This window comes from Malus domestica, chromosome 01 (genome assembly GCF_042453785.1).
Source record: "Malus domestica chromosome 01, GDT2T_hap1".
Lineage (NCBI taxonomy): Eukaryota > Viridiplantae > Streptophyta > Magnoliopsida > Rosales > Rosaceae > Malus > Malus domestica.
In genome coordinates this window covers 22113472-22125594 of record NC_091661.1, presented here as the reverse complement: position 1 = coordinate 22125594, position 12123 = coordinate 22113472, and the positions used below count along the sequence as shown (strand labels likewise).

The window sequence follows — 12123 nt, the reverse complement described above, 5'->3', positions numbered from 1 at the left end:
CAGGATGGTCCCTTTTTTTTCTGATGGAGCAAGGAGTGTAGGACTTCATGCACCACTAGGATATTGTCTTGAATTTGCTTCCCCGCCATGAATGCATATTGGTTATCCCCAATCACTTTAGGCATCACCTTCTTAAGCCGATTAGTAAGAACCTTTGCAATGATCTTATAGATGACATTACATAACGCAATTGGCCGATATTGCGTCATATTTTTGGGGCATTTCACCTTCGAAATGAGCACTAAGTTGGTATAGGCCGCCCTTAACCTCATTTGAGGCGAGCTCATTAGAAATATAGGCCGCCCTTATCTCCTCCTTCAGTTGCTAGATCAGTTTCAAGGAATTCCTGCCTCTCCCTTTGTACCAGACCTTTAATCTTTTTCTGAGATGTTTCACTTTTTCGCAAAAACGGAACGCATGAGACCCATTGATCTTATCTCTCCATTCTTTAACAACCAGGTCACGACATTCTTCCAACCTGCTCCAGCGGCTGTCAAACGAGAATTTCCTTCCCCTCCAATCCGGGATCTTATCAGTCGAGAGAAACAGAAGGGCATGATCAGAACCTTCCAAGATCACATGCTTAATTTTGGTGTTAGGATACATTTCAAACCACCCTAACGTTGCCAGCCCACGGTCTAGGCGTTGCTGGATAGGCAGAGATTCCCTATTGTTCCTCCAGATGAAGGGGTAGCCTTCATGACCCAAATCCATGAGCTCGTCCCGAGCCACAAAATCTCTAAAGTCACGCAGACTAGCAGCCGATCTATAATTCCCACCATCTTTCTCTTCATTACAGAGGATATCGTTGAAGTCGCCTAAGAGGAGGCATCGGTCCCTATCTTGGCCAATGCGCATCGATAGTACTTGCCATTGCTCCTTTCTCTTCTTTTCATCAGTACTGGCGTAAATGGCGAATAGTCGCCAGTTGCAATTCATCTTTTCATCCCACAGCTTGAGTTCCATAAAAAATTCCTCCGATTTTGTTAGCACCACAAGAGACTCATCTCTCCAAAAAACACATAAACCACCTCCAATGCCCTGAGGCTCAATAGCAAACCAGTGTTCCATACCTAGACTCCCTTTCAGATGGACAAAGCTCCTACTCTTATTCTTAGTTTCCAGTAGAATAACCATATCAGGGGTGTGAAGCCGGTTCTGCTCCAGCAAATTGTCAACTGTCAGGTCACCCCCGATACCCTGACAGTTCCACGTGATTATCTTCAGATCCATGATGTTGTTGAAATATCACTAATTGGAAAATATTTTTATTTGTCCGTTCAATAAGAATATCTAGATGTACGGATATTTACAAATACTATATGGTTTCTGAGGTTGTGCATGTTGTAGATACAAGAAGCAGCTTTAGTGGAAAACAAGATCCTAGGACGTATGTGTCGCTGTTTTCGCACTCGTGTTTGTAAATGAAGTGCTATGCTGAAAAGTTCAGTGTTTTACCACGTATGGATGGACTTAGCTTTCTCTCACAAACTTTTGACCTCAGATGCAGGAAATTCGGAGGAATTGGTTTCTTTGGGTGACATGAGCAGCGTAGATGGATGGCACATTATTCAGTATTCCGGAGGACAGAATGCACCGACAAGGTTCGATATTGCACTCTTCTGGTCACAGAACTCTACCCGGATGGCTCACGAGGTTGAATGGAAGAGAGACGAGCACACTCCCCTTCTAAAGTTAAGAACTGAGATGGGCATATTGACTCCCAAGTCGAAAGAGTTCCTTCAAAGCTTCCTCCTTGGGGCTCGCTGTTTGGCAAGTTTATGTCCCCCACACCCTTGCATTTTTGAGCAATCTACCTGCTAATTTTTAGGTGCTTCGAATGTAATTTATACGTTTTGCTTGCAATTACATAGGAACTTTCAGATTGAAGAAAAGAAAATGAATCATGCATAAGCACACACAAATTAAATGGGTATATGAGTTTCAATATAGCATTACCGTTATCATTTTTAAGTGTAATTAAGCATGCAATTTTGTATTGAAGACATTGTCATATGACATTGCGCTTATAGTGACATGTTGATCTACCCGAAATCTTAAAGTCGAGTTCAAATTATAAATCTTATATGCATGATACTCGTCATTTATTAAAGAACAAAAATTCATCGATACATACTATTGACACATTATTAATAACAGAAATTCTGTTGCATAACCATACTATTATCCAACAACAATTAAAACATTTACCTTCACAGTTTATAGGCTTAACTTAGACCACAAAATCATGGGCTTTATCCATTACCCCAACGAAGTAAAACTGTAAAAGAGTGGGGTTTTACTTTTACCCGAAGTGAAATAGAAGAAACAGAGATACACACGTGTGGAAGGAAAAGTTAGGTAACTCAGTTAATATTGGCGTGAAACAGTTGCTCCCTCATCAGACCAAACACAGTGGCTTCCCTCATCAGATGTCATATAGCTGAAACAAACCCCAAAAAAAGAAAGAACCTGAATCTGACATAGAGAGAGAGGAGGAGGAGAGAGAGACAGGGTCCAAGAAATGCGGACGATACCGTTGGGAATATCAGCAGCATCCCCAACCTCCTTAAACAGCTCCTTCCTCAACACTCTCAACCTCAACAGACCAAACCCTCTTGTTCCTCTTAGTAATTCCACTTCTTCCAGGGTTCCTGTTCCTGCCTCCACCTCCACTGATGACTTTTCTCTCCTTCACTTCTCCAAATCTGGTGGGTAATCCAAAAGCTTCTGTCTTTTTACTTGTTTTACTTCAATTCCTTAATTTCTATGTCAGAAAGTTTTTGGGTATTTTGTAAAATTTAGTTTTGTGTTGACTCCTCATTTGGGTTATGAATAATCAAGCTTAGTTTTTCTGATTTGTTTTGGCAATCAACAGAGGTTTTTCCGTTGTGGGACTGGTTTTGTAGGAAGCACTTCGTTCATAATCGTTCTTGCTAGAAGCGCTTTAATTAGAAGCACCTTCGTGTTTTTATTAAAAACTGCTTTTCTAGGAAGCACCTGCTCTGATCTATAAACACTTTAAGTGTCGATCGTCAAACATGATTAGAAGCGCTTTTGTTTGTCTGACGCAGATGAGTGATTGTCTGTTTTATACTCAAAAGTCATATGGGAAATTTGGGTTTTTGAGATTCTATTTGGATGATTTTTTTGGTTATTGGGTGTAGGAGTTTGCAGAGCCAGTCAAGTGGCTGATTTATTTCCCACGGTGTCTCCCGAGATTGTGGTCCGGGAGGCACGGTTGGAGGATTGTTGGGAGGTGGCTGAGACTCACTGCAGCTCTTTCTTCCCCGAGTATTCTTTTCCCTTGGACTTTGTTTTGAGGATTGACCGGCTGGTGGGGATGCTGGCCGGATTTTCTCTGCCGAATGGTTGTAAGAGAACTTGTCTGGTTGCTGTGATTGGTAATGCTGGTTATGAAACGTTCCTCTTTGGGAGTGATGATTTCAAGGTTGGCGGTTTTGATGGGAAGTTCAATCTCAATAGGAGGTATGTGGCTGGAATATTGACTGTAGATACTGTTGCTGATTTTCTTCCGAGAAAAGGACCTCTTCGTCAGAGAAGGTCAGTTCATAATTACTTAAAAGAAAATTTTCTTTGACTGTTAAGCCCTGAGTAGCTTATAGTTTTCTAGTCGAATTGAATTTCGATGAAACTTATTTGTTAACCATTAAAGAGTTGAAGTAAATCAGTACTGTTGTCTATGAAAAACCGGTCTTTTTTGTGCAACATGATATGAACTGTTTATCATCTCGTTATGGAGAAAGGTTTTTATTGTATATCAGAAGCTTTTTTCATAACACAGCTATCAGATTAACAGGAGATAAGAGGATTGATTTGTTACTTTCTTCACTGATTAGTGTGGAACCACAATTAGCTTTTCTCGTCCGCTTTATCAGCGTACAAAAAACCATTATCTTTGGCATTGTTTGGTTTCGCCCCTACTTCTTTTGATCTCCGACATCATTCCCCTTGGCCTGTCTATAGAGAACCTCATCCGAACCAATTACGTGGGTTTTTCCCAGGCCCTTTCCAGCCTCAACGCCCACCCTCGTTTCCTTCCCTAGCCCTTTTCTGTGTCTGTTCTGAATTTCTCTTCATCACATCAGCTGTTGCAGCTCAAATATTCATCTCCTGTGCATGTGCAAATGATGTGTTCTCATCTGTCACAAATGTAGTTTCTGATACATAGGCGAAAAGAAATTCTTAGATTCATATCGCACATTAGAAATGATATGGTGTTGGCTAGTACCAACCGTAGACCAACCCTGATATTCAGTTTCTTGTAATCGATGAGAGTTCAACTCTCCGAACCTTTAAATCCAGTGACTTCAGATGTTCATTCTAAAATGTGGCAAGATATATAGTTCATCTGGTATACATTCTTATTTACATATGTGCATGAATTTTTCGATCGCAGGACTGGAGTTGCGTACGTATCAAACGTTGCTGTCCGGGAGACATTTCGACGAAGAGGAATAGCTAAAAGGCTAATAGCAAAGGCAGAAGCCCAAGCCAGGAGCTGGGATTGCCGTGCCATTGCACTGCACTGCGACTTGAACAATCCCGGGGCCATAAAGCTGTACAAAGGCCAGGGTTTTAAAAGCATCAAGGTGCCGGAAGGAGCGAACTGGCCCCAGCCCAAGACCGGTCCGGACGTTCGCTTCAACTTCATGATGAAGCTTCTGAACCCCAAAACTGCTGGCTTAAGAAACGAATAAGACGGACAAAAGAACAGACAATTGGAAGGACAAAAGAACAGGAACAAAAACTAGGATGTTTGAGAATAGGTTGTATAAAATTATGTAACCTTAAGATGAATCTGTGCTAGCAACCTGTATTTTTCGTTGGATAAAACGCTAATTTTGTAAATATTTGGGGGGAGGTCTGGTTGGAGCATCTTCATATCTTGTGAAGATATACTTCTGCTCAATTTATATTTCTCCAATTTTTTTCAGAGTCGTGTAACATGTCGTGCCTGAAACTGCTGATCACCAGCACCGCCATGGCGGAACTAAAGACAGCCATGGTACCAGACAAAGAAAATACAGAAATTGCTGTTCCTCGTATACAAATTCTAAAACAGAGCGACCATGATCACAAAACATAAAATTGCAACGTTTCGAACCAAATCAAAATTGCAACGTTTTACCATGGACAAGCAGATGCTCTCATAAGATGCTGCTTAGAATTCCACGTTATTCGACATGTTTATAGTTCTCAAAGTATGGTAAACTCAATCTTTCTACAGTGGTATTATAGTGCCATAGGTAAACAAATGTCGTCGAGATCTATGGGTGCCTAACAACCTATGCCGGTAAACATTTTGAGGCATGAAGATGCCGAAGAAGCCAAAGGATTTTCCACTTGGATAGACGTAAAGCTTATGATGCTTGGACAAATTTGTCTAAAGCAGATGTATCCAAAGCTGGGAACTCCTTCACGGCAGCAAGCACAATGTTTCCAAGTGAGACGGCATCATTGTTGCTCGGTGCCTACAGTGTAAAAGTCGTATGAGTTGCAGTACATTAAGAAACGATTGCAAGTTGTGAGTTTTTCGCCTACCTCTATGTTCAAGGGAAGTACAGGATCATGCAGCGAGAGTCTAAGAAGAAACCATCCTCCGTAGCCAGAAACTCGGACCTGTTTCGAAGTGCACGTTGGGGAACCATGTGTTTAAGAAACTAAGCAATGAAACAGTGACAATAAAGTCAGTCTCGACGAAAATAAACTTACCCCTTCGTGGTTAACAGGGGCTTTTTTAAGCTTCGGATCAGAGTCGATATAGTTCTCCAAATGTTTCAACACTGCTTCTCCATAGTCTCGGAAAAATCTGCAAGCTTTGATTTATCAGAAACCTTAAAGCATTTACCCATGTACACAACACACAGAACAAACTCTTAACGAGGATTAACATATACAGTAACATACCCTCCTTTAAGATCTGGATGACTTTGATTGATCTTTAATCTCAACTCAACTGAAAAACCTGGTTCCTCAAGACCTTCCAAAAGACCGGTCAAAACTTTGCTGCCACCGACTTGCCCTGAAGCTCTGGCTGAAGCAAGTTTATTCAATATTTTGACCTGAAAATAATGCCACAGCGGCTAAATTCAAACAGTAGGAGCAGCAGCAACAAAGTCACCAGAAATGATAACAAAAGATGAGCGAATTTTTCACATCACGGGATTGTATGTCAATTAATGGACAATCAATCTCAAGTGTAAGAATACCCGTGCAGTGTTACATTAAAAGCCTACCATGAGGTATGCGCCATCGTCAAGCCAGTGGTTTTCCTTGAGAGCTCCATGGCCACTTGTCTCAATAGCCAGATGTGATTCCTCACCAACAGAGTTCTGTAATCAATATAGACTTCAGTTGAAAAGCAAAATAAGATGCACAATGAGACGAGAATCATCAACACAATGTTGGCTAAGATGTGATATAACTGTTTATTTCACGTGTATATTTGGAATATTGAAAACAATATAATTAGGGAAAACACTATGCCCCAAAAGATCTATGGGCTTGGAGCCTTGACCAGAAAAGGTTTACAAAAAGCGATGGGTGTAAAGAAAAGAAGTTAAGGATCTAGCAGTACCGCCAAAATATCAGTTGATTTCATTGCCAGTTGCTGTTGACGGTTGGCTAGAACTAGATTGATTAGGAAATTTTGTTCGGTTCTTTGATAGTTCCTAGATTATAACGTACAAACCATGCCTGGAAGGACCATACTGTTCCTAATGCTAGATTCAGGATAAAAGATCTCCCTGGAGTCCGTCCTTTCAAATATGCAAAAAATATCTCCAGGACTACGGGGCTTCTAAAGCTAGAAGCACTTGGATGCAAGATCTTCCGTGAATTATTCCTTATTGATTTTGTATGAATCATAAAAAGTGTAGGCAAGATAACTAGACAGTTTTTCTTACCAAACGAATAGCTTCATCAATGACATTTTTGTAGCCTCTTTTGAAACGATGGTGCTTTCCCCCTACAAGAAAATGCTAATTGGTAACTGTTAAACATTCCATACAATAAGAGAAGTACACCATTTCAGTTTCTTTCATACCAAGTTTCTTCTCAATAAATGTGGTGAGACCGTCTGAAGTCACGCTGTCTGTAACAATGGTAGTTCCCGGATGCTAAGAAAATTAAACCACAAAAAAATATTGAGATAAAACGTGGAAACACATGAAATGATATATTTTGAAATACAAGAGACTTGTTGCAAAAACAGAAGAAAAATTTTACCTCCTCAAGAACAATTGCAGACATCAAGGCAATCAGACGATTCCTATTGAACTCCAGGCCGGTTGAATCCACCGCAGCAGATCTAAAAGAAACACTAATTAGAAAGAGGCAAACAAACTTAATGTAAAATAGATCTGTAGGCCGCAATAAAATGTACCTATCAACATCTGTATCAAAGATGATCCCCAAATCAGCTTTGTTATCAAGGACTGCCTGGGTGATAGCTTTCATTGCTGTTTTGTCCTCTGGGTTCGGGATATGATTTGGGAACATACCTGATCCAAGATCATATATCTTATTAAAAATCCCGATACTGTATTTACAACTTCAATATTCTAGCGTTCAACAATCAATATTACCATCTGGCTCCAAGAACTGACTTCCAGTGGTGACTGCACCAAGAGGTTCAAGCACTTTTGCCTGATAAAATTGAAAAGAACATCCTTATGATTAACTTGAGTACGTATTGAACAAATATCAAACCCTTTTCATCAATGCACATAGCAGACTGCCATCAAATTACAAATTAACGTCAAATAAAATTCTCTAACAGTACAGGCAGGAAGCAAAATATCAGTGTCCAAAACAAGGAAACTTACAGCAAAAAATCCTCCTGCTCCATTCCCTGCGTCAACTACAATATGAAACCCTTCCAGTGGCTTCTCTGAGATTATATAACACCGCACAACAAATTAGGAAAAAGAAGACAAAAGTGCCTCAAAGGACAATCATTTAAATGGAAGGGCAAAGAAGGAGCTGATTATAATAACAGATTTATACAGAATGCAAGTGCTGGTGTTTGACACTTATCAAACAAGCCAATTACAACCAACATCTCACTTCATAGTAGGGATGAAGAACTGAATCTGAGTACATTTCCACAATGATGAAGATTCCCTAGAAGTCGTACCTATATTTCCTGCAGCTTTGCGAACTGCCTTTACAAGATCAGATGTATAGACACTCATGTAATCAACTCTTTTTACGGAGGCAAGCACTTTTTCTTTTGAGCTCGTCAAACCTTCAACTGTAAATTTATCATATATATCTGCAGCACGCTCTAAGATGTTCTTAATGTCAGGTTTCCCGAGCCCTCCAGAATTTGTGAAAAATTTGAACCCATTCCTGTTGTAAGGCAAATGACTTGCTGTTGAAATAACACCAATATATTGCATCAGGGGAAGCCAACACAGATGAGATACCCTTAAGGAAAAAATATAATCTCCAAACTAATACCAAATTTAATCCTGTGGATAGACAATAAGGCCAAAACTCTAGGTGGTAAAAAAACATAGTTTACAAATGAACATGCATACCCTACCTGTTATCATAATAGACCCATCGGAGGGGCATAAGAAAGAATCATCTTCAGTAATTGTGCTATTAAACATTGCAGGTGTGGATGCCAATCTACATAGAGGAAAACAGTTTCAATCAATATCCAGGTCAATCAACACTTACTGGTCATACACAAACCAGTATCTATTTCAACAAAACTATCAATCCAAATAGTCATTCCAGAGTCTATCAACATTAAGATCAACGATATAATAAAGAGAAGTTCATCACCCACCCGTATTGAACAACATCCAGACCAGCACTGGCAATCCCTCGCGAAATGGCATCCTGGAAGTTGATTTATTAAATAGAACCAAATTATCATTAAAAGGAAAGTACTATCACTAAAGCTTTCCAGCTACATTATTGAAAAAGGTAGTGTGAGATTAACTTTAACACCTAACAACGGTATGGTATCTATCCAAAAATATGATTCTCTTATATTTGAACAACACTGAAAATTTTCAGAAACTAAATATAGTAAGACAGGCTACCAATCCAAAAATTCGAAGTGCTACTCCCATTTTGACCCAAACAAGACAACTAAGAATGATGAACACAACAAAAAAAGATTTTTATTTTTTATCTTACTTATACTCAACTTGCAATTCCACGCAGCCAACATCTAAGTTTTCTTCTGAATTTCCAATTTAAACAATAGTTGCCATATTTAAGTTTACAAAGTTATTACTAAAGTAAAATGTTACTCAAAAAAAACAAAAAGTTATTACTAAAATGTTGTAGAAAATGAAGCACACAAAAGTTACTTGGTAAACACATATTCAAGATAGTGTGTGACAGATATAATACTTAACTGAGCAATCCAAAAAATATCACATACTGCATAACCAGAAAAGTGAAGAAAAAACCATACTTGAACATACTGTGAAAATTAGGACATACCTCTAACTTTTTTGCAGATATTCGAGAGTCATGGCCAACAGAAATTCTCAAATGTTGAGAACCATCAGCTTTCTTCTTTTCCACTAACCATGCAGCAAAAGCAGCTCCTATTGCTTCTGAAACAGGTTCAGTCAGACTGATTGGCTCTCCTTCAACCCCAGCAACAGCAACACCTCGAATATCACTGTGTATGTAAACATCAAACCACATAGAATAACATATCAAATCGGTAATTCCAAAAACTGTCAAGTGCCGAGAAAGTTGGAAACAGTTTAATTCAAGACTACTCTATGGTGGCATCATTTGTTACCTGCCATTTTGTAGTTTTGAAAAATCAATTTTATCAAGATATGGCACTGCAGTGGTAGATGGAGCAGCTGCAAGAAAATCCCAAATGAATATCGACATTATCCAAAAAGGTAACAGTTTATAGGACCATAATGAATAAGTTGACATGCAATCCAAAATTTTATAATTTGAAACCTAGGCCATCCAAACAACCCAAATAAAAACTCGCCCATGCCAAAGAAAAGATTTTTATGACAAGCACGAAATAGAAGAGTACGTATTTTAAGGAAGTGTTGAACACTAATTTGAAATCTGATATCGACCTTGATAATGAGAGTCTAGAACAGACCATTGCACTGAACAGTTCTTCGGTTTATGCAACTGCTCTGGTATTTCGATAAGTTGTGCAATTGCATGGATGGAATGGAAGTGCATGCTAACTTCCCTCGCTGGAAGGGAAGCATGTTGCGCAAAAAAGGGGCAAAATTGTCCCTTTGATATTGGGTGTCAAACTTCCTACTTAGTTGGTAGCACTGAGACACAGAAACATTTTGGACAATCTTCCCTGACATTGCTGCATAGAAGTTTTGCAATTTTATCAGATCTCATGGTCATAAAATATTAATCAAGAGAGTTGTTCATCAACGGTTTTTGTGAGTCTTGAAACCCATCTCCAAATTTCACCAGTTATTTGTGAGCTAAGACGGGTCAATTCTACAGAACAGTCCAATCTTTTGGAATTTCGAATTACAACATAGGAGAACTGACAGTCTGAGTAGAAGAGGGTTTCATCTAAATTCATTTCAGTAATGCCATACAATGTGATAACTACTTGATCAAAACTTGCATAATATCAACAAAGCACATAACAGATAACAGACAGAATTAGGATTCAATCCTCATATCGTCTTCAGCAAAACACAGTTCACAATCAAAACAACGAATCAATGCGTATTTTCGTTATCTTTTCATCAACATAATCTACTTATTAAGAACAATTCCATTCACCATTAATCCAAACCAACTTAAGATTCAAATTAAAAAAATACAAATAAAATAATCACCAGTTTCGTATTCAGTAATCCAGCAGCTAGGATTGAACTTCAAAATTTCAACTGACAACTAAATTAATTAACAAAGAACCCTAATTTATATTCTCTAATCACGCACATCCCGAACGAAGTGAAATAATTCTATGCATTAAAAATCGTCACTTTCGTAAAGCAAATCCACAGAGCAAATAACAACTTACAAAAAAGAACAAATCTTTATCTAATGGGAAAGCTAGGAGGATTGGTATTAGTTCAAATTTCAGAAAAAAGAAGCAGAATTTTACCTTCCATCTTGTAAACCGATCGGCGTTCGTGGAGAAAGAGGCAGGCGGAGAAGCCGATAGATGCAAGAAGAAGAAGGTGGTGGAAGAAGAGGGTAGGTGGATGAATATTGAAGGCCACGGACACCTGGCTATTTCTACGTATTTTATTTTGCCTACAGGTTTCCGTGACTCAAATATATTTGTCGAATCAAGGAAAACACTATCAACAAACAGTTACTCTATCTACTACGGTACCACCACCAAGTTCTAACTTTCTTTCTGGTACCTTCTATTCATATGACTAGAAGGCAATCTTTAGCACGGACATGATCATACAAGCTCTCATTTCCTTTTATACGAATGGTGTACTTAGAGCTAACGGAATGCTCAATGTAAAATCAATGGCACTAGCGTTGTAAGATATATATATAGTCGATCTTATTTAGTGGAATAAGGTTTTGTTGTGGTTTGTGTTTTAGTAATGCTTTCTTTTTCTTATGTATCGATAAACGTAAAAAAAATTAGAAATCAAAATAATTTCAATACTCATGCGTTAGTAAACACATAAGAATTCAAAACATAATGGTTTCAGTTTTCGATTCAAATTAGTAAACACGTCATTTGTTAAAAGTATATGTTGAGTTTAAATCTCAGTAACAAGAATATGTGTTTAGTTTAAATCTCATGAACGAAAGTTATTAAATAAAACATCTTTTATCATGTTTCAATTTATGACCACATGTGAAGTGGAAGATAAACCAACCAACTGGACCGGTCGACATCAGCAGAAGAAGAAAGGAACGAAAGTTGGATGAACCCAGAAAACGTGTCCACAGACAGAATGGGCTCAATTACACAAATTGGACTAAATATCTAATGGGCTCATCTGTTGGCTAATTTTTTCTGACCCAACGATTTAGAACGACTTTCCATTTTATTACAAATACCACACTTCGTAATCATACGTTGATGAAGTGCGTCATAGACAGAAATTAGAATTAGGATTAAATCGTACTTTTACGGTTCGT

The 12123-nt window shown here is 38.5% G+C and overlaps 3 protein-coding genes across 5 annotated transcripts; 1 reads left to right on the top strand and 2 right to left on the bottom strand.

The window, feature by feature from the left end:
• Positions 1-324: 324 nt before the first annotated feature.
• Positions 325-1233, bottom strand: LOC103432845 (uncharacterized). The gene has a single exon (XM_008371055.1). The coding sequence runs from the start codon at positions 1231-1233 to the stop codon at positions 325-327; it is 909 nt and encodes a 302-aa protein (XP_008369277.1).
• A 1149-nt stretch (positions 1234-2382) lies between these two features.
• Positions 2383-4872, top strand: LOC103431470 (GCN5-related N-acetyltransferase 4, chloroplastic). Its single transcript, XM_008369654.4, has 3 exons — positions 2383-2711; positions 3168-3564; positions 4421-4872. Exons 1-3 carry the CDS (start codon positions 2525-2527, stop codon positions 4719-4721), a joined length of 885 nt encoding a protein of 294 aa, XP_008367876.1. The 5' UTR covers positions 2383-2524; the 3' UTR covers positions 4722-4872.
• Positions 4873-5094: 222 nt separating this feature from the next.
• Positions 5095-11485, bottom strand: LOC103431559 (uncharacterized). 3 transcript variants are annotated; one of them, XM_008369755.4, is made up of 18 exons: positions 11117-11485; positions 10130-10354; positions 9803-9869; positions 9493-9676; positions 8825-8877; positions 8573-8661; positions 8162-8398; positions 7851-7915; positions 7611-7671; positions 7409-7526; positions 7252-7333; positions 7070-7142; positions 6930-6991; positions 6261-6356; positions 5932-6086; positions 5737-5833; positions 5566-5643; positions 5095-5495 (listed from the first exon to the last, which is right to left on the bottom strand). In XM_008369755.4, the coding sequence occupies exons 1-18, from the start codon at positions 11121-11123 to the stop codon at positions 5385-5387; spliced, it is 1860 nt and encodes a 619-aa protein (XP_008367977.1). In that variant the 5' UTR covers positions 11124-11485; the 3' UTR covers positions 5095-5384. The 3 variants fall into 3 exon arrangements, with proteins under 3 accessions (XP_008367977.1, XP_028956242.1, XP_008368102.1); XM_029100409.2 differs by having other exon boundaries at positions 10104-10354; positions 11117-11266; XM_008369880.4 differs by lacking the exon at positions 10130-10354 and having other exon boundaries at positions 11117-11419.
• Between the last annotated feature and the right edge of the window lie 638 nt (positions 11486-12123).